Source organism: Elgaria multicarinata, chromosome 2 (assembly GCF_023053635.1).
Source record: "Elgaria multicarinata webbii isolate HBS135686 ecotype San Diego chromosome 2, rElgMul1.1.pri, whole genome shotgun sequence".
NCBI lineage: Eukaryota > Metazoa > Chordata > Lepidosauria > Squamata > Anguidae > Elgaria > Elgaria multicarinata.
This window is the reverse complement of record NC_086172.1, coordinates 118,481,335-118,506,722: the sequence shown is the minus strand read 5'-3', so window position 1 is coordinate 118,506,722 and position 25,388 is coordinate 118,481,335. Positions and strand designations below refer to the sequence as shown.

At 40.0% G+C, this 25,388-nt stretch overlaps 1 protein-coding gene across 2 annotated transcripts in view; it reads right to left on the bottom strand.

Moving 5' to 3' along the window:
- Positions 1-25,388, bottom strand: part of EXT2 (exostosin glycosyltransferase 2) — a 126,134-nt gene that overhangs the window by 49,318 nt on the left and 51,428 nt on the right. For both annotated transcript variants that reach the window (XM_063117444.1, XM_063117443.1), the window contains exon 8: positions 1,661-1,792. In XM_063117444.1, coding sequence (XP_062973514.1) covers positions 1,661-1,792 — 132 coding nt within the window. The remainder of the gene's footprint in view (positions 1-1,660; positions 1,793-25,388) is intronic.

The window sequence follows — 25,388 nt, the reverse complement described above, 5'->3', positions numbered from 1 at the left end:
GTGCTGTAGCCAGGTGGAATGAGTAATGCTAGATGACGGCTGAGACAGGAAGCAAAGCCCAGTCAAAGACCAGCTCCTTTTTATTATTTATTCATTAATTAACTAACAATATGCTCTCCCCCGAGGGACTCTGTGGCCCCATTCAGACAACACGCTAAACCATGCTGCTTAACCACAAAATGGTTAATGGAATGCATTCCGTTAACCATTTTGTGGTTAAGCAGCATGGTTTAGCGTGTTGTCTGAACAGGGCCAGAGCAATTATCAAGGTGGTTAACAAAAGCAGGCCTTCTTAGCTCTAGTAGTAGTACTGTATTACACATGAAACATTCTTTGAATTATTAATCTGTTATTTCATTCAGTAGGGGTTCCTTTTCCTCTCTCTGGAGCTCATTCACAGAGAAAATAGAGGCCTACCGAGAAAGTAAATTATTGCTCTCCATACTGTAATTCTCCCAGTGATTATTAAAATAGTGGTGGTAAACAATTTACGATAGTCATACCCAAGTCTCCAAAACAGCCATGATGAAACAGAGCCAGTCGTTTTGCAGAACAGTGCTTAAAAGCAGGTTTAGGAAAACTCCCTACAACTGAAATAAACTGACAAAATGCGAGTACTCCCTTGACACTGCATGTGTTGTAGAAATAAACCAATGCAGTTTTCAAATAATCCTCCATTTAAAGAGAGCTGTCACTAGATATTGTTTCCTTACCTGCTATATCATTTTTAATCTGAATCAGAGTGTAGAAGGCCAGCCCCTCAATTTCTTGTTATTTGGAATATTTACATATCATTCTCAATGCAACTGAATTAAAATATCTCTTCATCTTTAGAACTCCTCTGCCAGTGTGGAATAGAAACACTACACAATTCACTTTGATTTCAGGAACTATGTTATTTAGAAATTCATCACCTTCAGCATCAGTTCTTCCTATTTGCTGCCAAACACAAACCTAGTAATTCCTTGCAAAAAAAATTCTGTAGGATGAAAGGTCTTTATATTTCAATGTCTAATAATCTTCTTGCAAGAAGAAGATTATAACTTTTAAAGCCCTACATGATTTGGGTCCAGGTTACCTGCAGGATTGCCTTCTCTCATACAATCCGCCCCGCACACTCGAGTCCTCTGGGAAGAATCCACTTAAGTCAGTCAACGTTTGGCTGACAGTTAGGCTGAGAGAGGACCTTCTCTTCTGCTGCTCCCAGGCTGTGGAACGGCCTGCCAGAGGAGACTCGTCAACTTAACAGTCTATTAGCATTCAAGAAAGCTATAAAGACTGATCTCTTCCAGCAGGCCTATCCAGTGGAATTTTAAGATGTTTTAGAAGGATGTTTTTAACAATGTATATTATGTTTTAATTCAGTTTTATGTATTTTGTATTTACTGTTGTTCTCTGCCTCGATCAGAAGGGAGAAGTAGCTAAGAAATATTTACTACTACTACTATTATTATTATTAGATAGAAAATCTTTTCTAAGTAACTGCATACTATCCAAAGCAAGATCCAAAAACAAGCCGAGAAGCCGGTGTGGCTGCAGAAGAATCCGCACTCCGATTCACACTCCTGAAGTTGCTGCTGTGTCTGTGGCCTCAGGATGGGAATCTGCACCAACCTATAGGAATAGTCTACCTATTTAATAGAAATATAACTCCACTTACAATTGCTGGGGGATCATTCCATTCTTCATACGATGTGGCAGCATATGGGTAGATCCTGTCATTGATGATCTTGAGAGTTGCCAAAGCAATAGCCTTCATTGATTGAAAATAAGCTTCCCAGAACCACCTTGCCTGCAAAGAATAATAAATAATATTTTCACATTACATTCAAGCAGACAGCAAATACCTAACATCTATATAAGATTGTCATGTATATATAATCTATATTTCCAAGGTTCAATCACATGCCACTGTCATAAGAACAGCCATGTTGGATCAGTCCATCTAGTCCAGCATTCTGTTCACAGAATGGCCAGCCAGCTGTCAACCAGAGACCCACAAGCAGGACACAGAGCAACCCATGTTCTCATGTCCTCCCATCCATGTTCCCCAGCAACTGGTTTACTGCCTCTGCTACTGGAGGTAGCACATAACCATCAGAGCTAGTAGCCATTGATAACCTTCTCTTCAAGGAATATATCCAACCCCCCTTTTAAAGCCATCCAAATTCGTGGCCATTCCACAGAAGTACTTATTTTTATCTGTCCTGAATCTCCCACCAATCAGCTTCATGGGATGACCCCGGGTTCTAGTATTATGGGAGATGGAGAAAAATGTCTCCCTATCCACATTCTCCACACCCTGAATAATTTTGTATACCTCTTTCATGTCTCCCCTTAGCTTCTTAGTCACTGTTGCAGAATTTATGGATTATTCACATCACTAAGAAACCAACTCCAAAATGGGTCTTTAAACAGGCTACAATCTGGTAAACAGTTCAGAAAGGCACTAAATCTAATGTTTCTCTGAGATGAGGCATGGCAAAGGCTGTCAAGGGCCACAGTCCCCTGGGGATAATCCCTTGCGGGTCACCAGCCAAGTGTGGGCAAGGACAGAACCCCGAAAAAGCAGAATCGAACTGCTTTCCTCTTTCTGCCATTTCCTTTTTTCTGAGGGTGTTCAGGCGATCACAGGGGAAAAGAAGCTATCATGGGTTCTCCCACCACCACTGCACGTGCCACGCATACCCCCGTTGTTTACATAATTGTTTACATAATTACACACTGCACTATGGATTTTGTGCCATCCGAACCTGGCATGCCGTGCAGTACCAGTTGCTTTCTACGCACACCATTCAACCGTTACTGAAGTTATGGGGTACTAAGCCACTTCCGTTGTGTGCCAGGTTCAGATAACATAATTAGCCTCACTGCACTGTGGGTAATTATGCACAGCACACGTGGGATGAAAAGGCATAATGGCTTCTTTCCATCACCACCATGTGATCATCCGAATCGGGTCTCTGTCTTCAACACCTTCTCTGTGTGTCCGCCTCCAAGCCCAGCAGGCTGCTAGGGAACAGATAGATCACTCTTGCCAGGAGTCTGAACTTATATGGAGAGTGTTTTTGAAACTAGGCTAAAGACTGTGACCTGCAGGTTACCTATGCCTGTCCTAGATACTGGACTCAAAGGCAGAGAAGCAGATGAGGCTCCCAACCAGTGTCCCTGACCACAACCCTTTATTTTTCCTCCTATAGGTGAATGGTTGTCATTAACTCCTATGGCAGAAGTAAAGTGATACCATTGGGGACATTGTTGTAGAGAAAGCTAAAAACATCTCTCTACTCCTGACTCTTAGGTGGCTTAGCCTCCATGGATCCCACAGAATGATGTTATGTGTGCACAGAATTAAACCCCCATGAGTACTGTCAACAGACCTTCCCTCCACATACCACCAACTTCACTATTTAGTCGTAAGCTATGCTTAGACTTCTATTACTTATTTTTGATTGTTATTGTTTAAAATATTCATATATTTTATAAATAACATATAACTATGTTATTGTTTAAAATATGCATATGCTACCCTTCTCTGGAATTTGATCCAGGGCAGTTTACACAAATAAAACTACAATAAAACTACATGATAAAACAAGCCAGCAGAAGTAAAAAAACAGACAATCAGGAAGATTTAAAAGATTTAAAATTTAAAAGCCTGGGAAAATAAAAAGAATTTTGCCTGGTGCATTGAAGACAGCAATAATGGTATCATTTAAGCCTCTTTGAGGAGAGAATTTGATAGAATGGTGTGCCATGACTGAAAAGTCCCTGTCTTATCCTGCTTGGATGTACACAATAGAGCCAAATGCAATAAGTTGAATTCAGTGGGGCTTACTTCCAAGTAGACGTGTACAGGATCACACTGTTTTGTCTTTATTTTGTATTTTATATCATGCTTTTATACTGTTTGTTTTATATTTTGAATGGTTTTTATGGTTTTAATTTTTGTAAACCGCCCAGAGAGTTTTGGCTATAGGGCGGTATAAAAACACAATAAATAAATAAAATAAATAAAGGTCAGGAGAGGCAATAAGCCTGTATATGATAATAGGATAGCTTGCTGTTTCCCAACACTAAGAAGGCTGTAGAACAAGCAATTCCTATTCTAACCCTTACGAAATAATACAAAAATTGTAAGTGTGGTGTACATGTTGAATGAAGTTCCTAAACTAATTTGCAACTTGGCAATGGGCACTACAAAATGTGGGCACCCAATTTCTACTAAAGAATTCAAACCATTAACATGTAAGCTGATGACACGTTCTTTTGTTATCATCACATTTTCATCCACTGCCAACTGTCGTTCAGGATACGAATTGGTTGGTTGTTTTTAAATAGTAATGTGTTGCTTGCTTCTAATACAAACGTGCAACAAACAGAATTTGTAAGGGCTTAGAACCAAATTGAGTCTGAAAACTCTACAACCCCAAAGGAAACATGCCTGCCAATACCTCAAGTGATCTGCCCTTACAGAAGTTATTTTCTAAGTTTAATTGTTTCTGCAGAGATCTCCAACAGATTTAAGTGTCCAGAAGCACTAAAATTTAAAGACCTCCCTAAGGCCCAGTATCAGCCAGGAGGAGTATGTGCATATGTGTGTGTAGGGCAGTCAGCAAGCAAAGCTTCTTTTCCCCCCTAATGCATTGGCTGGACATAATGCTTGCAGAGCCAGTCTTACAAAAAGGCAATAGCATAACATACGCAGCTGGCTGTGCTTATCAGGTTGACTTTCTGACTGTGAAGAAAGCCTAGCACCACAGATACAATCATGCTGAAATAACAGAGTGAAACACAACTGGAGAACATTATGCCCTTGGAGTTACACATCAAATGAAACAGTTGCACACTGCTGCTGGAGACTGTTTTACTGCTAAGTACAATTCAAATTGTCTTTCAATAGAGGGAGTTATGCCTACATTATGAAAAGCTGTAATGCCACAGAGAGCCAAACAGGACAGAGAATGAATCATGTCTATTAAGAATATAGTGGTATTCTATGCTTGCAAAGTGGGGCAAGACCATCCTCCTTTAAAAGCTCTTGGTTGCTACCTCCAAGTAGATGAAGAAAATGCTGAAAAAGTGGTTTGAGAGCCAGACGGGATTCTCATGGACAGGTTTATAGTAAGTTAATTTCATCAGAAGCTCAAACTCAGTTCCCATATAAACATCTCTAAAAATAGGGTGTGTCTTAGAATCACGGGTGTGATTATTACTCTTAGAATCAACGCTTTTTTTCTGTTGGTGGTACTGAAATTAGCGTGCATCTTACAATCGATGGCATCTTACAATCGAAGAAATACGGTAATATGTACATTTCAGTAAACAGTGTCTCCGGCTTAGCTCATGTAGGACATTAACAGGAAAACTGTTAACACATTGGCAACTCCTGCATGTCAAGGACAGTTAAATAGCCTAGATTATGTACAGCTATAAAAATGAACTATCACGAGCTGAACTAGGAATAGGAAACCTCATGCCCTGGCCACCCCAGGTAAATAACAGCAACTACAGAGATGAGATATAACCCATTCACACTTTGGTAATGATTGGTTCTGCCTCTAAACAAGCCAGATGAACTGTACATTTCTTTTTTTTTTTTTATAATAATTTTTATTCATTTTCAACACTATATAAACATAGATAAACATTTCCAAAATATAACTGAAACAAACACAATAAGAAAAAAAATACATCTAATATCTGCTGCATACATATTGAATAATTGTTGAGTACAAATATCAAAAACTATTACATATGCCTTATCACACTACAACATCTTCATTCTTAACATAAAAGTGCACCCCCCACCTCGGGATCATTCTTGAGTCCAAAATCTAATCATTTCTTCTGCTGGTGGTTTCCCACTTCCCTTAGTAAACACGAACACTAGGAACTGTTTCCAGATTCCTTCGAACTCATTTATTTTAGTTACGCCTTTTCTCCACTTAATATTGCATGTCAGTTTATCATTAATGGCTATGTCCCATACTACTTTATACCATTCCTCAATAGAATATTCCCCTTGGATCTTCCAGTTCCTAGCTAACATCAATCGTGCTGCAACCAACAAACTCGATATCAGCTCTATAGTTCCTTTTCCACACTTTATATCTTCAAATAGTGACAGCAATGCTATTTTTGGTGTTTGTTCTATTTTCATTCCCACTATTTCTTCAATTTCTGAGAACACCATCTTCCATAATCTTTGTACATATTTGCATTGCCACCACATATGTAAATACGTTCCTTTTTCCCCACATCCTCTCCAACAATTTGCTGAATGTTGATCACTTATCTTATTCAATCTAACCGGGGTTAGGTACCACCTCCATAAAATTTTAAAATAATTCTCCTTTATTCTTACTGATAAACTTCTCAACACTCTTTGTTTCCATAGTCCCTCCCAGCTCTGTCGCCCTATTTGTATCTTCAAATCTGATTCCCAAATCATTTTCTCTGTATTCTCTCTAAACTCCTTCTCTAACAATATTTTATATATTTCACTCATTAATCCTTTTGAAACTATACTACCTCCTTTTCCTTTCTCCTTACTTACTACTAATTCTTCAAACCTCGTCATCTTTCTGCACATTCTATTATCTTTAATCCACTTTTTATTCCATTGTTCTAATTGACCATATTCTAACCAAGATAGCTTCTTCTCCTTTAACAAATTTTCCATATCCTCTCTTGTTTTAATATCTCTTACCCAATCCTTTAATTTTATTTTATTTTTCTCTTTTAATATTTTACATAATCTACCCTTTAGATCCTCTGGGAAATTCTTTAACATTATTATCGGTGCTAAGGGAGAGTTGCTCGGAAGCAGCTTCCCTTTAAATTTACTCCAAATTTCCCATTGAGTCCTCAGGAGTGGATTATCTATACTTCCAACCCACTTTCTTCCTCCATCTTTAAAAAAAACATTCTCTAGATTCATCTCTACCTTACTTATGATTTTTTCTTCCATCCAATATAAATCTCCTACTCCCATAATTGCTTCTACAACATGTCTTAATCTATTTGCTACGTAGTATAATTTTATGTTTGGGAGACCCATTCCCCCCTTTTTTTGGCTTAGGTACCAATTATTTTTATTCACTCTTGCTCTCTTTTCTCCATTACAATATTTATTAATAATATTTTGCCAACTTTTTATCTCGGTTTCTGATATTTTTATAGGTAGCATCCTAAATACAAAATTAATTTTAGCTAATATCTTCATTTTTATCAAAGCTATTCTCCCAAACCAAGATAAATTTAATCTTTTATATTTCTCCAATTTCTCTAGTACCTCCTTCTTTAACCTCGTTAAATTTTCCCTTTCTAGATTCTCTAGATTTTTTGTAATTTTAATTCCCAAATATTTAATCTCATTCTTAACTTTCAATTCCATTCCCTTAAATTCCCAATCCTTTTCTTCCTTCTTAGTATAGTTAAACAACATCATCTCTGATTTAGACCAATTTATTTTTAACCCTGTAATTTCCTCAAATTCCCTCAACTGATATTTAATTCTTTCTAATTTTCTTAATGGATTCTTAATGGTCAATAAAGTATCATCCGCAAACATGTTTAGCTTTATTTCCCTTACCTCTCCAATTCCTTCTAATTCTTTATCCTCCCTTAGTGCCTTCGCCAAAACTTCCATAACCATTACAAAAAGGACCGGCGAGAGCGGACATCCTTGTCTTGTTCCTCTGGCTAGTCGTATCTTTTCAGTAAGTCCGTCATTTACCACCACTACCGCCGTATTTTGGGAATATAGCTGTTCTATTACATTTTTAAATTTATTTCCAAATCCCAATTTATCTATAATACTCTTTAGTGCCTGCCAGCTCACACAATCAAAAGCTTTAAAAATATCTAATGCCATAATACCTGCCTTAATATTTGCTTTTTTTATTACATTTATTACATTTAAAACTCTACCCACTAAATTATGCATATGTCTTCCTACCACAAACCCACATTGATCTGCTCCTATATATTCTGCCAAAAATTTATTTAGTCGTTTGGCCATAATAGATGTAAAAATTTTAGCATCCTGATTTATTAAAGAAATAGGTCTATAAGAATCGGGATTAGTCAAATCTTTATCTGGTTTTGGGATCAGAATTATCACTGAATGTTCCCATGATTCAGGTATCTTCTCTCCTAATAATATCCTATTATAAAGTTCCATTAATTTTGGAACTAAACAATCTTTGAAGACCTTATAATATTCTGGACCCAAACCATCTGCTCCTGGTGATTTACCCACTTTTAACTTATCAATAACCTCTTCAACTTCTCTTTGAGTTATTACTGACTCCATTAACTCCTTATATTCTGATTTTATTTCCTTCTTTATAAACCTTCCAATATACTCCTCCACCTTTTCTTGTTGAATTTCTTTACCCTTGTACAATTCCTGATAAAATTCCTGAAAAATTTTTATTTTAGCTTTCATTACATGACAATAATTCCCTCGGCTATCTTTCAACGTTTCTATCCCATTCCTCCCTTTTTCTTTTTGTGTGAGCTTGGCAAGCAACCTCGAGTTCTTATCACTGTTTTCAAAATATTCCCTTTTCATATACATTAAATTCTTTTGAATCTCTTCTATATTTAAGTTTTCTAATTGTTTCTTCTTAGCTTGTATTTCCACTAATTTATATTTATCTTTACTTCGCCAATATCTTTCCTCCAGGTTTTTAATTTCTATCTCTAACTTTTCCTGTTCTGCACGTTGTTGTCTTTTTAAACTACATGTTTCTCTAATACAGATTCCTCTTGCTACAGCCTTCATGGTGTCCCAAATGACTGACCCAGCTGTTCCTCCTTTTTCATTAATTTCCCATGACTCCGACAGTTCCTTCCGAATTTTATCTACTATTTTATTGTATTTCAATATCTTTGTGTTCAACTTCCATCTATATGCCTCTTTATAATCTTTCTTAACTGTAAATTCTAAACTTAACAAGGCATGATCAGTTACTTTTATTACCCCCATTTCCATTTTACAAATCCTCGTTGCAAAGTCTTTTGAAACAAATATATGATCTATCCTGGAGTATGTATGATGAACTGGGGAAAAGTATGAAAATCCAGGCCTATTCCCGTTAAGTAAGCGCCACGAATCTAAATAATCATTTTCTTTTACTAACTTATTCAATATAGTCATATTGTTCCTCTTTTCAGCATTAGTGGGATTTGACCTGTCCCTTTTATTATCCATAACCATATTAAAATCCCCAGCTAATATAGCATACCCCTCCTTAAATTCTTCTATTTCTTTAAACAACTTTATAAAAAACTCTCTATGCCTCTCATTTGGGGCATAAACATTAATCAAAGTATAGACCTTTCCCTCAATTTTACCTTTTAACATAAGATATCTACCCTTATCATCCTTTTTTACCTCTTCTAATGTAAACCCACTTTTTTTTGAAATCAAAGTGGCCACTCCATTTTTTTTGATGTCCCTAATGACTTTTCATAATAGGCTAACCACTTTAATTTTATCATATTCGAATTCTCGGAGCCTTGGTGTGTCTCTTGGATCATTATAATATCTGATCCCTCTTTATTAAGCATTTGTTCTATTCTCTTCCTTTTCACGACTGCCCCTAAACCTTTAACATTGAGTGTTGATACCTTTATCTTTTTATCCATAATCACCCTTTTGAAATCTCTTCCGATCCCTTGTGCTCAGCAATTCAAACTTGCTTACATAAAAACACAAACTCCATACATAAAACCCCCACCCTCCTACCCCAATCCCTCCTCCCTTACCTTCCCCCCCTCCCCACCCCCCCACTCTAATCCCCCCCCATATCCCCGTGAGTCTAGTACTCCAGCCATCTACTTTAAAGGGGGAGGGGGGAGGCAGTGCTGTGCCTGGCCGGCAGGTTTCTATATTAACATTTTTATTTGCAATTATCTCCAAACATAATTAACCATTCTCTTACTCTCCAGATGTCCCAGCCTCATTCCCTCCCCCACCCACTCCAGCCCCATCTGCTTCCCCATCCAGACCCAGCCTCTTCAGCAAATCTTTACCTTGATCCAATGAGGTTACTCTGTGTTCCCTCCTCCCATATGTAAATCTTAAAAAAACCGGGTAACCCCATGCATAAGGAATTTTATTCTTCATTAATGTTTCCGTTATTGGTTTAAGACTACGTCTCCAATTTAATGTGCATTGAGAAAGATCATTGTAAATTTGCACTAGTCTGCCTTTACACTGTATCTGAACCTTAGATCTCAATTCTTTCATAATTTGCTCTTTTTTGTAATAGTTACCAAATTTCACCAATACGTCTCTAGTCCCTTTGTAGTTTTGCCCCCCCACACGGTGGACTCGGTCCAGATCCGATCCATCTATTGGTATGTCAGGCATCAGCTCCTTGAACCAGTTCACGATAATTTCTCTAAGATCTTCTCCTTGCGTCTCCTTCAGCTGCTTTATTCGAAGCGAAGATCTACGAGATTCATCTTCCAAGGCAATCAAACGCAATTCCCATTCTTTAAATTGTATATTAATTGATTTTTCGAAAGCCTCTTGTTTCTTCTGGTCCAGATCCGCTTTAGCCTCTATCTCTTTGATCTTATCCGAATTTTCCATCGCTTTATCCACAATAGTACGCATTTGTTTTCTGAATTCACTCATATGCTGATCCATTTTTTTAAAAATAATAATGTTATTTTCTGCTATAATAGCCTTGATTTCCATTAAAGAGGGAGGGTTACTACCACTTTCTTTTCCCCCTTCAGCCATGTTTTTTTCTTTATTTGGTATTGTATCCAAAGAGACTGGGTCTATATCTTCCTCTTCCTGTTCAACTCCAGGGGCTGTACTTTCCAGGAAGGAGAGGTAAGCCAAATTATGATTTGAAGGTTTCTTTTTTTGTATATTAAGCTTTTCCCAACTTTTGATCTTTTTTTTTTAACGTTGGGCATGGGTCCCTTCTGGGTAGGGCATAAATCTTAGAGTCCAACTCTCTTCCTTAGCAACTTATGCTGGCTTCTCTATTATATAGCACTCACAGCTCCTTCTTCACGAGGAGGGGGGAAATATCCAGTTCACAACAGCATTCACTAGAGGGGATCAGATTTAATCATTCACAGTCTCTCAGCATCCCACATCTCCCTCACCGAATGCCAAATGCAGCTTTTTTCGCCCCTTCACCCCCCTTCTCGCCACGCCAATAAATCCAATCAACCACTTCCACCTTAGAAAGCCAGCATTTCAATCGTTCCCATGTGAGATAAAGATGAAAGGTTATAACACAAATCAATGTCCAGCAAGCGTAAATTCCTTCTTTTTAAACTGCGTCAGTCAGCGTTTACTTTACTTTCACTTTTGATAGAGTTGCCGTTTAGACAGAGACATTGCATTAATCATAGCTCATCTCACCTCCCTTGTTCAAATCTCTCCACTTTCCCAGCTCCTGTTGGTTTTATAATCATTTTCTGTCAGTTGCTCAAAGATTTATGCCCATTAGAAGAGAGATAATTGCCTTTTCCGGCAAACGCCGTTCAGAGCCTCAGAAGAAACCCGCCATCGCTCAGGCTGCCAAGCTCCGCCCCCCTGAACTGTACATTTCTATAGTTTATAGACAATATTCCTTCCTATACAAGGAAAAGGCATCTTTAAGTTACTGTATGTTGACTTCCAGCCAGGGAGTTAACTAGTACTTTAGGAACAAAACCTGAAGACATGCCAGTGGTCCTTACTCCTACTGACAAATAGCAGATTGGCAACCTCTGCCTTGTATAGTTTCATCTTCCTCCCTGTGCATATGTGATCCCTGGGGACTGCTGAGCAGAGAAGAGGAGAGCCATGGGTCAGGATCCAGCAGCAATCCCATTGTCGTGTTTCTCAAAAACCTCCTGCCTTCTTGGGAGATAATAACGAGGCCTGCTAAGTAATCCACAAAGCTTTACTTAAGCAAAAAACATCTCTTCCCACCTGAAGAGAGTCTAATCTCTTGGAACCTTCCCCTAGGCAAAACTATGCAAACTAAGCGAGACGATTGTCCTTTCAAGAAGAATGGAAAGCCTTTTCCCAAGACGCGTTAACTTCAGAGAGACTAGTTCTGAGGCAGCTTCTGACGCGCTGTGAGCCGGGCCGACTTTCTCTCGGCTTCCTTTCACTCCACTCGTTTTAGTCTGCGGCGTACTCTAGGATTGCCTAACCTGTCCGTGCTCTCTCCTTGCCCTTGATGAGATAAGCTCCGGAGAGAGTTCACCACCAGCTGGTGAAAAGCCCGTGAGAACTTTCTCCCCTGCTGGTACAGGCTGGTCTGTTTCTGGCGCCAACTCCTCTACTTCAGAATCTGATTCTGATCACCTGAAACACCTTCTTCCAATCCAGGGGGAACAGAGCTGGACATGACACCCATAGTACATTTGTGCTCTACATTTCCTCTCCAATCAAAAGTACCTCAAGAAGCTTTTGAGGTCTGTCACTGGAGTGCTCCAAGGTCCACCTATATCTACAAGGAGCTTGGAGAGCCCCAATAACAGATGGGAAACAGTCAGGCCTTTATGAGGGAGCTGATGTATAACTTTAGCCATATCTTTCTCTTGTTTACCATACATTGCGTATATATGCAGTTAATATCTACCTCTGCAGTAGCTGAAAGGACTTTGGTTAAGTCACCACAGTCTGACCCCTTCCCATGCCCTCTACTTTTGTACTGTGTAAACAGTTTTCTGTTATATTAGACATGACCTAATAACAGTATCTATAAAAGAACCCTTCTTTTAGCTCCTAAGAGCAAGCATTTTATCTCTTACAGTTTCCTTTTGCATTCATCTCTTCCACTGCTAAGAGCAGCTTCAGAAAGAATTGTTTTTTCGCACCATGGATGATGGAGAAGAGGGAGGCAAAGAATGGAGAAGATTTTATCTTTCATAGCTTAAATGTTTGTGTAATTATTTCTGAGTTACGTTTCTTTAAGAGGAAAATCCAAAACCTTCCAAGGGGATTGCAAATCTCCAAACAGATGTCTTCAGGGCTCAATGCTTCCTTCCCACCTTGTTTGCTTTTCCAGAAAATAAACTGATTAACGTGACTAGTCCAGTCATCCAGTACCATCCAACACAGAACATTACTGAGCACAGCAGGAAATTCTTCCACTTAAGAAGAGATGTGCCCTCCCTATTTCATCAAAGGAAGCTTTGATTTTTCTTTTCTGCAGTGCATGTAATTAAAATAAAAACCTAGACTAAAAGGAAACACAGGTTATGGACACAATTTTTATTTAGCTCATGTGATGAGAGAGAGAGAGAGAGAGAGAGAGAGAGAGAGAGAATATGAAATATATAATGAGGCAATTTTAGTTATGAAATAAATTGCTGCTTGATAGCCATGAACCTAGTGAGGCTGAAGAAGAATGCAATGCCCAGACAGTATATTGTATATATGAGTGAATGACCAAATTTTGTTAAACTACAGATTAATTTTGTAAATATGTCTAAAAATACTTTTTGGACATGCACCAGTAAGTGACAATTAAATTCAGACAATTCTCAATATTTGCCTGTCTCTCTTGCTGAGTTTTTGGATATTCACTAAATTTGTAAATACTGACATTTACCAAATGTGGGCATTAACAGATATGCTTCATAGCAGTTGCCTCTGAGCAGCAAAAATCTAGCTTCTTGAAGTCATAATCATGCAAAAGTACCCACAGTAGCTGGACGGGACGCTGAAAGCAGCCAGAGTATGAGGTAGTGTATAAAGAGGACCAAGTGCCTTTCCTTGCTAACACAGATTTCTCACATGAGATCTAGGGGGACTCAGAACAGATTGGGGGGGGGCTTGTGGGAGGCTTCAGGGGGAGGCTGGGAAGGGAAACTCCTGTTGTGTGAGCAGAAGTCTGCTCATGTAACATTTTATTCAGTTTCTGTTTCCAAAACATTTCCTTTTCTCTAAGCAGCTTCTGTGAGGCAAGCATATAATTTTCAGACTAGGCAGAAGGTGAAGAACTATGTGTGGGGCCACTCAGAAACTTCAGCTGTTTCAAAATGCAGAAAACAACACTGCAGCCCAACACTAACCTTAACTATAAGGTTCTAGGTCCATTTCAGTGCTGAATTTCAGTCTCTGAGAAAACTCTGAATTGCCTTGGTATAGCATGCCATAAGGAGAGAAATGCTCTCTCATCACCCAGCTTGCTCCTTGAGATATGTGGAAGAGGCTTTTGGTCACAGTCCCCTCCATCAGAGAGATGACACTGGCTGGAACATGGAATGGAGTCATTCAGTTGTGGTTCCTACCCTATCAAATCAGGTACCAGGTGCTGAAGCTTCTCTGCAGCTGTTTGTTCTAGCACCTTAGCCCCATTTATTACTTGTCAACCCCATTGACTATTAGGGCTATTTAGCAAACCTCCTGGAAAATCCATGCAGGCTTTGCATCAGGAATCCCAAGTTCTTATTCCGTTCTTATTCTCCTTGATCTAACTGCAGCCTTTGACACAGTTGATCTCGATCTTCTTTTAGATTCCCTTCATGACCTCGGATTTTGTGGCTCTGTCTATAACTGGTTTGCCTCCTATCTAGCGGGTCGCTCTTTCAGCATGTTGGCTAATGGCAGCTCGTCTTCATCTTTTCCCCTTTCAGTAGGGGTTCCGCAAGGCTCGGTGCTTGGCCCGTTGTTGTTTTCTTTATACATGTTGCCCTTGGGTAATTTTATTCAATCTCATGGCCTCCAATATCGTCTGTATGCCGATGATACACAATTATATCTTTCATCTCCGGATCTTTCTCCTGATGTTCACGATCGTATCTCGGCATGTCTTTCAGATATCTCAGCTTGGTTGCTTCATCGTCGTTTGAAACTTAATATGGCAAAGACTGAATTGCTTGTTTTTCCTCCTAAACCTTCTCCTCATCTCTCTTTCTCTCTTACTGTCAATAATGTTACACTTATTCCAGTCAAGGAAGTTCGTAGTCTTGGCTTTATATTTGATTCCTCGCTCTCCTTTATTCCTCATATTGAGACAGTAGCTAAATCCTGTCGTTTTTTCCTGTATAATATTGCTAGGATTCGATCATTTTTGTCTGTCTCTTCTGCCAAGACGCTTGTTCATGCATTGGTTATTTCTCGGTTGGATAACTGCAACCTTCTTCTCACTGGCCTTCCTTCTTCTCACATCAGTCCGTTGGTTTCTGTTCACCACTCTGCTGCTAAGATCATCTTCTTGGCTCGCCGCTCTGACCATGTTACTCCACTTCTGAAATCTCTTCATTGGCTTCCAATTCACTTCAGAATCCAATATAAACTTCTCCTGTTGACCTACAAAGCTTTTCACTGTCTAGCTCCTTCCTATCTTTCCTCTCTCATCTCACACTATTGCCCCGCTCGTGCTCTTCGCTCCTCTGATGCCATGTTTCTCACCTGCCCAAGGGTCTCTACTTCCCTTGCTCGGCTTCGTCCATTTTCTTCGGCTGCCCCTTACACCTGGAACGCTCTTCCAGAACATTTGAGAACTACAAGTTCAATCGCAGCTTTTAAAGCTCAGCTAAAAACTTTTCTTTTTCCTAAAGCTTTTAAAACTTGATTTTGTTCTGACTTTTATACTGCCTGTTTGGTGCATTCTCTTCCCCTCCTTATTGTTTTATTATGATTTTATTAGAATGTAAGCCTTTGCGGCAGGGTCTTGCTATTTATTGTTTTACTCTGTACAGCACCATGTACATTGATGGTGCTATATAAATAAATAAATAAATAAATAAATAATAATAAGTTTATCTTACTTCCCATCTCTGCCTGCTTACTGAAATCCCTTCTCTGTATCAGGCCTTTGGGAGCTAGAACTGTTTTCCTTAGAGCAGGAATGGGGAACTTGTGGCTCTCCAGATGTTATGGACTATATGTCTCAGCTGCCCTGTGCCTTGAACTGAATGCCACCTGCTTGCCTCTGACACCAGGTACCTTTTGAGACCTGTCATAGCTCACCTCTCTGGTACTTGCCAGACCAGGCAAAATCTTTTTATCAATGTATTTTTAGACTGCAATCCTATACATATGTACCTCAGAGTTAAGTACCATTAAACTTAATAGGGCTTACTTCTGAGTAGGTGCCCAGGCTTTTTAACATTTTAATTTTAATGCTTTAAAACTTTAAATTTAAGTTATTTTTAAATTAAATTGATAGTTGTGTTTTTATTTAGCTTTCTGGCTGAAAAATGTTGCTACTGTTTCATTGGATTTTTAATGTGCAACTGCATGGTTCTTATATTGGATTTGTTAGTTTTTAATGTTGTGTACACACTTGGGGATCCTGCATATGAAGCATGGTTTACACATTTTAATAATAAATGAAATGAAATAATAGATATGCACAGGATTGCCCTATTAGTCTGTTTTAACAACTGCTGATGTTATACCATTGCACTGTATTTGGAGTGAATTATTTTATTGTCATTGTTTATTTATTGTCAGGAATTATTTATTATAAAAGATAATGGTGGGACAAAAAGCTTAAATAAGTAAACAAAATTGGAATTGATAATAGAGACACGGAATACACAGGAGGGAACAAAGTTAATTTGCCTATTAATGCAACCTTTATTCCTTGTGTCAATGAATGATGCGCTTTACAGTAGTTTTCTGTTTAAAAGTTTGGTTCAGCCCTCTCAAATGTTGTACCTAGTTAACTGCACATGATTTGAAAAAAAATAATTTCAGATTCTTTGCTACCAGTCATCTGTTGTGTTTTGATTTTTTAAAATGCATTCTTCATTGGTTGTATCCAGAGACATGTAAGCAGAATTTTGCTCATACAATGAGGTTTTCCTACCTTCCAACTACAATCCCCTGTGGCCTCATAAACCCACTTCTGAGGATCCATGGACCCTATGGAATCCCATGGAATAGGACATGGGGGGCTGCAGTGGGACATGGAATCTCCAGAATTTAAGGTTAAGCAGCCGTGCTTTTCCACTACTACAAGATTGGATCCAAGTCAATACATTTAAATACATCTGTGTAGCTTTATTTAACTTTATTTGAATGATGTTCCTATGATTAACTGCAACTTGTAGGCCATCCCATCCTCAAGTGTCTCCTTCTTCTTATTCCAAGTTAATACACAAAGCTGGTGTTACTTCTCACAACCTTAGCTGCACTGACATTCATTTATTAGAAAGAGCAGGTTCAAATTATTCCTCACGCATGCACTTCACCAATTTGGGAAAGGGAAGATCTGTACCACATGTGGCTCATAGATGCTGGTGATGATGGATTTCTCACACTCCCTAAAACAAAGTAGCAACACACAACTCAGACCAAATAATATGCTTTGCTTTAGCACTATAACATGAGAAGCTGATGTGTATGTTAACAGTGGAGCTTGGTAAGAAACATCTATTGCCACCAGAGAGGGAAATCTACTCACTGAAAATAACATTTGCAGAAACCTACATACTGAAAGCAACGTTTATTTAGGCAAAAATGTTATTTTCTTTAGAACTACACATTTGACTGCCCAGCATTTCTTCACAAGTCTGGACAGCATCAGGTTACAGCAGTCTATTCTTATGGTGTGTGTAAGACGTGGTGTTACTGTCACTAGAGATGCCCCATTATGCTGCACCAACGGCAAATGTACAATCTAGTACGAAGACATTAATACTGGGTAAGATACACAAAAAAGATTGCTTAATGGAGCATTAACAGGATCAGTTGGAGGCTATATTCAGCAGGAGAAAGACTCTGGCTTTCATCAATCACCTAGGCCAAAGTTCTAGCTGGAAAAGAGAAATGTCAGCCAAGAGAAAGGTAGAAGGACTTGGAAGAAAGCAATAAAAGTTAATTGCCTAACGTAACAGTCAGGCGCCATGGTGTTGTAAGATTTTGCCCCATTGCAAGAGTCAAGTGTTCCCAGAGTGCCACACTTCACACAGTTTATGAGGTCCTGAAGTACTACCATTTTCATGGTGGCAGAAGTTACTTTAATGGCTTTCCTTTTGGAAAAAGGTTATAGAAAACCCACACATCTTTTACTACCATCAGGTCAGTTAGACCAAAGTGGCTAAACTAACACTACTGCAATTCTTCTAAATAGTATATTGATCTTTGTCCTTCATTCAAGTTTTAATCCTTACAAACCAACCCCCATTTCAACTTTTAGCCATGACTTTTTATGGGTTTTCACTTATTGTCAACATATCCCCTGCTCAATCTTAAAAGCACTGTAAGTCTAAGGCTTGGTTCGGATGACATATTAAGGCAATGGTGGTTTTAGAACTGCACGGTGGAGTATTTACACCACCATTGAGAAACGTGTCATCTGACTGGAAAACTCCATGCAACAGTGGAGTTTGGGGGGACGGGACACTCCATGCAGCATATCAACACTGTGCAGAGGAGAGTTCCAGCACAATTGTTGTGTTGCATGTTGTCTGGTGGGCTCCGTGGAGTTTTTCTCATGTCTATGGAGTCAACAGACAAGAGCGGCAGAAACCCCAGCCACTCTTGCCCAGCAAGGCTCTATAGGCATGGGAAAGAATTCCATGCCAGGATGTACTTGGGGAGCCCCAATTGTGCCATCCCTGGGTGGGGTGCAGTGATTGTGGCACCCCACGTGTTCCCAGGGATGTGCACGTCCCTTCACCCATCCACCCGACCCGCAATCCATGTGGATATCGGTTCGAGGGGATGGAAAGGGATTACTTGATGCTCTAAGGGGAGAGACCAAGCTTGCTCCATCCCTTTGTGCTGATCTCCAAATGCTTTGCAGGGTGAGGGCGGGGGTGAAGAATGTCTCCAGTGGCTTGACATGTATCATCAAACCACAAGAGATATCCTTCCTCCTTTCATGGGTTTTCACTTATTGTCAACATATCCCCTGCTCAATCTTAAAAGCACTGTAACCTGAAGCGGGGTGTCTACTGCGGATTGCTCTAGTTACACTGAAAGGAGGAAGCGGCGGATAGATCGCTTTTCTTCCGAGGATCGATCCACCTGTCACCCCTTTCTTCCTACAGCGATGCCTGTGGCGGTGACAAATGCGACTCTCGCCCTAGCAACAAGCGGCGGCGCCTCACTGCAAAATGGATTTTCCAGGGAGGTGCAGCGGTGCTTGTTGCTAGGACAACAGGCACATTGCATTTTTTGGCTCTCTCCCCAGCTCCGCCCCTCCCCATGGGATGGCAGCACCCCATACGGTAAGCGGGAATCAGCACCGCCATTCGGTGGGGAGGGTAGAAAGTCGGGGAGAGACTACCCCACACAGCAGGTGAACTCCCCAATGGACAATTTTTACTATGACGCTTTAAAGTGACATGCTAGAAGTCTGCACCACTCAGTCTGTGGGGTGGAGTTCACCCCAAAGTGTCATCCAAATGTGGCCTAAGGCTGATATAATTTAAAAGCTACCTGTAAACTTACATCAAGTTACATGAATACAGATTCCACTGATTTTGGATGGCTTTTTGTATGCCTAGGTAAGTTTACTACAACACAGGCTCTCAATTTCAATTCATTGTATATGATGTATAATTAAAGTAAAGAATATGTATAACTTTCTTCAGAGGTCACTATGAAAAGAAGCCTAATTTTTGGAAGATGTTCCAGGTTTTGGGAGAGTAAAGGATTCTCAAGTTAGTTCGGCAGCCATACCAAATTGCTCAAAGGTTCCAAGCTGGCATAAATTGTTGCACATGACATTATATATATAAAAAAGGGGGAACCCCTACTGATTTTATTGTATGTCACAATTAAATAAAAATTGATGTCTTGCAACTCAACTATTTCTTTTCCAGTTTAATGAAGATACTGCATTCTAATGAACATTGCTTACATTAGTTTTAGGACATTCACCCTTTCACATCAGCTACGTTGAATACAGATTTTGCAAAGAAATGTATCAGGTCACTTTATACCAAGCTGAATTAAAAAAAAAAAAGTTCCATAACTTTTTGTCAAGTTTTTGAATTCTGAAGTTTGGCATTGATTTCCCACTAGGGCATATCAAACGCATGCCCCCCTACTTATGAAATGGTTCTCACATACAACAAAGGGGGGCATCTTTTCAGGGTGGAGGCATGTGACAAGAGCAAAAATGTCTGCAACTGTCATTTTAAAATGAAGCCAAACACCCAGCACAATCCTTCCCCCCATCTTGTCTAGGAAGGGAGACAGATCCATGTGGCAGAATAAAGCCATTTTTTTCTATGAGAATGCAGACATTTCAAAGAAAGTGTCAGCTTTCACTGCGAGAAATTAACCCATGAAAATTCAATACTGCCTGAGAAACTCAGCTTTCACTTTATCCTTATATAAGAAAATATGAAGTCTCTCTGTTGAAGAAAATTTCTCAGAAAATACATGGCCAAATCCTGCTATAGACTTAACTTTTTATCTTTTAAATTAGGGGGTCTCCCAAAAGGTTAGAGACTTAGTGGCCTGTGCAACCTCCTGTTTCTCTTAAAAGACTACTTAAAAAATTGAGTACATGTGAAGAATGTGTCTACAAGGCTCCTTGGACCCTAGCCAGCTCATAAACAGCCCTATTTTGCTAAAGTTCACTATCTGTGATACTGTCTGCAGCAGTCTCTCCCAACCAGGTGCTCTCCAAATAAGTGGGATTACAATTCCCATCCCTCCAAGCAGCACAGCGAATAACCACACAGGCTGGAGATGATGTAATTTTAGTCCATCACATCTGGAGGCCTCCAGGTTGGGGAAGGTTGGCTGTGAGGACACAGCTGAGGACACAGCTTTGATCTGAGGGAAATTTGAGGGAAATTTGTGACCACATAGAACAGGGATAGGCAACTCTAGATGTATCCTCTTGATGTTGTGGACTACAACTCCCAGCAAGGTTAAGGATCATAGAAGTTGTATTGCAAAACCTCTGTAGGGCAGCAACTTGTCAAGCCTTGACACAGGATTATGAGTGGAAGGAGGAGTTTAGCGTGTTGTCTGAACAGGCTCCGTGTCAGTTAAAAAGGGAAGCCATTTTCCTTTCAAAGTATATGTAGGCAGCAACTATGAAAGGATCAGACCCCCAACTCATGTATTTTGAACTAAAATTCATAATTTATACATATGTATGTACTTAATAACCGATTCTAGCTGCACGTATTTTGAACTGAACAATAGATTCTTAAGTATAAAACATATTGTATGAAGTGTTCTGCAGTCAAGCTGAGAGAAGACAGTTCTCAAACAAGGAAAATATAACTTAGCAAATATATTTGGCCACTTTATGCTACTTTCCAGAGAAAATCTTTAAGTACTGCAAACCTTGGGAGCTCATGCTCTTCCTCTCATCTCTAGGAAGGAGCAACAAGAGAACTGGAATACACTGTTTATTTGAACACAGTATCTCCCTGGCCATCTAAATAAAAATCCTAGTGTTTGCAGGGACAGATTGGGTGTTCAGGGGATACCATGTTCAAGATAAGCATAGTACAACCCAATTAACTTGTTCCTTTCTCTGAATGTGAACGGGGAGGGGGACATGAGAACCCAAGACTCATACCAGGATGAGACTCATTTTTATATTTATATTTTAAAAGTAATGCGTGAATAGGCTTTCTGGTTACAGGATGTTGTGGTGACTCGCTGCATTAATTGCTTTTTAAGAAGCATTTAATATGGGGAACAGAGAAAAGAAGTCTGTTATCACAACTCTGCCCTGCTTGTGAACTCCACCTTGATATCTTAGCTTGCCCTTGTCGGAGAATGTTGAGATCAATGGACCATCAAGTCTAACCCCACATGGCAGTTTTTATGGTTTTATACCTCCAAGTCTAGTTAAAACTACTTTTGCCAGCATTTGGCAAGTTTAGATACTCTGGATTTTATAAGTATACACATTAACAATGTTTCAGGCTTTTACAGAGTTTTATACTGATCTGATCTGAAAATTAAATTGGATGTAGGAAAGCTATTACCACATTTGTTTTGTAGTTTCAAATTCACAAGGAGCACCAAGGTCACAGTTCAAAATCCTTGTCTGACCCTCCAGATATTGGTCACCTGGGAGCTGCCTTCTATAGGTTCTCCATTTTATTACCGTAAACGACTGTCATCATAGATATGGCTCCCAGTAGTGAGGTTAAAAAGGGAAACCATGTTGTGTTATTATCTCCACCTCAACAAGATTTCTGACCTTCTAAACATCTTGATTTTTATTCTGCATCCAAGTTTTAGTACTTTTCAAAACATCATTCCAGGCAAACCATTTTTTCAGACGCCTGACAACAATCAGGAACCATATAAATGCTTACTAGTTTCAGACTTTTGCTCATTTGCAAGTGTTCTATGTTCTTGCTCAATTCTAAGGCTGATAAATATGTGTGCAAGGACATATACAGGCATCTGCATGTTTTAGAAATAAAATGAGAAGCAAAAATTTCACTTGCAGAGCAAAGGGGTCTCTCCTAACACTCCCAAATAGGTTCACTTTTCTATCTGATGAATTCACATGTGTTAATTTGAGATAATATGTTTTTTCTGTCATTGTGATTTTATATCCAGATTGCGCCTGCATGCTGGGAGGGGAGGGGAGGGGAGGGGGGGAAGAGTGAGATTATCCTACAGAGAGGAACTAGAGGATCGGCAATCCTTGACTTGATATTGACTAATAGGGATGACTTAGTGGATAAAGTGGCAGTTACGGGAACTCTGGGGGAAAGTGACCACGTCATACTTGAATTCTTGATTATGAAGGAGACAAAAGTTGAGTGTAGCCATACATGTACTCTGGATTTTAGCAAAGCTGATTTTAATAAACTCAGAACTATGATAAGTAAGGTCCCATGGCAAATGAGCCTAATGAGAAAAGGAGTGCAGGATGGATGGGAGTATTTAAAAAAGGAAATTTTAAAGGCACAGTTACAAACAATTCCAACAAGGAGAAAAGATAGAAGACAACAGAGGAAACCAATGTGGCTCCACAAAAAGCTTAGAGATGACGTGAAAACAAAAAGGGACACATACAGGAAGTGGAAGGAAGGCCAGGCTACAAAAGAAGAGTACAGACAAGTGGCGCAGAAGTGCCGAAATGGCGTCAGGAAGGCTAAAGCTGAGAATGAGCTGAGATTAGCGAGGGATGCTAAAAGCAATAAAAAGGCTTTCTTCAGATATGTGAGTAGTAAAAGACAGAGGAAAGAAATGGTGGTTCAACTGTTTAATGAGGATGGCAAATTGATAACAGATGACAAAGAAAAGGCTGAAGTGCTCAATTCCTACTTTGCCTCGGTCTTCTCCCAAAAGCGGGTCTATGACCCCCCTGGAAAAAGTGAAGCAGAAGTTGAGGGGGCAGGATTACAGTTTGAGATTGATAAACAAATGGTCAAAGAACACCTAATTTCCTTGAATGAGTTCAAATCTCCAGGGCCCGATGAACTGCATCCTAGAGTAATGAAGGAGCTAGCGGAAGAACTCCCAGAACCTTTGTCTATTATCTTTGCATAATCATGGAAGACGGGTGAGGTGCCGGACGACTGGAGGAGGGCTAACGTTGTCCCTATCTTCAAAAAAGGCAAAAAGGAGGAACCTGGGAACTACAGACCAGTCAGTCTGACATCCATCCCTGGGAAAATTCTGGAGCAGATTATAAAGAAGTCAATCTGTAAACACCTTGAAATCAATGCGGTGATCACTAGAAGCCAACATGGATTTGTCAATAACAAGTCCTGTCAGACAAATTTGATCTCATTTTTTGATAAGGTAACCTCCCTTGTGGACCGTGGGAATGCTGTGGACGTCATATATCATGACTTCAGCAAAGCTTTTGAAGAAGTACCCCATGACATTCTGATTAACAAACTAGCTAAAAGTGGGCTAGATGGAACAACTATTAGGTGGATTCACAGTTGGCTACAGAATCAGACTCAAAGAGTACTTATCAATGGAACCTTCTCAAACTGGGGAGAGGCAACGAGTGGGGTACCGCAGGGCTCAGTCCTGGGCCCAGTGCTCTTCAACATTTTTATTAATGATTTGGACAAGAAGTGCCGGGAACGCTGATCAAATTTGCAGATGACACCAAATTGGGTGGGATAGCTAATACCCTGGAAGACAGAAACAAACTTCAAAGTGATCTTGATAGGCTGGAGTGCTGGGCTGAAAACAACAGGATGAAATTTAATAGGGATAAATGCCAAGTTCTACATTTAGGAAATAGAAACCAAAGGCACAGTTACAAGATGGGGGATACTTGGCTCAGCAATACTACAAACGAGAAGGATCTTGGAATTGTTGTAGATTGCAAGCTGAATATGAACCAACAGTGCGATATGGCTGCAAGAAAGGCAAATGCTATTTTGGACTGCATTAATAGAAGTATAGCTTCCAAATCACGTGAGGTACTGGTTCCTCTCTATTCGGCCCTGGTTAGGCCTCATCTAGAGTATTGCGTCCAGTTCTGGGCTCCACAATTCAAGAAGGACGCAGACAAGCTGGAGCGTGTTCAGAGGAGGGCAACCAGGATGATCAGGGGTCTGGAAACAAAGCCCTATGAAGAGAGACTGAAAGAACTGGGCATGTTTAGCCTGGAGAAGAGAAGATTGAGGGGAGACATGATAGCACTCTTCAAATACTTAAAAGGTTGTCACACAGAGGACGGCCAGGATCTCTTCTCAATCCTCCCAGAGTGCAGGACACGGAATAACGGGCTCAAGTTAAAGGAAGCCAGATTCCGGCTGGACATCAGGAAAAACTTCCTGACTGTTAGAGCAGTACGACAATGGAATCAGTTACCTAGGGAGGTTGTGGGCTCTCCCACACTAGAGGCCTTCAAGAGGCATCTGGACAAGCATCTGTCAGGGATGCTTTAGGGTGGATTCCTGCATTGAGCAGGGGGTTGGACTCGATGGCCTTGTAGGCCCCTTCCAACTCTGCTATTCTATGATTCTTCATGATTCCTGCAGGCACATTTGTCTCAAGCAGCCAGGACTGTCCCAGAAGCAAAAGCTGGCACACCTGAAGAACCCAGTAACAGTTGAGTAGAAAGCCGTGTGGTGTAGTGGTTAGAGTGTTGGACTGGGAGTTGGGAGATCCAGGTTCCACTCTGCACTCAGCCATGAAGGTCACCAGGTGACTTTGGGGCAATCATGACTTTCAGCCTATCCTACTACACAGGGTTCTTGTGAGGATAAAACAGAGAGGACTATGTAAGCCACCTTGGGCTGGATATAAAAGCAATAAAAAAATAAAATCAAGTTAGGTGGCAAAAGAGTGACCATCTCTCCCTCACCGACCAAAGCCACTAAACATATCCACAATATTCAGGAAGCAATTATGTCTGGCTGGGAGAGAGCTGCTGGCTCCTTTGGATTGTCATCCCTATAGAGGCAGCTTCAGAAGTGTGCAGAAGAGGCACCCCAAGAGAAGGGAAAGGAAAGAGTGCCCTTTGTCCTTTGCCTCATCC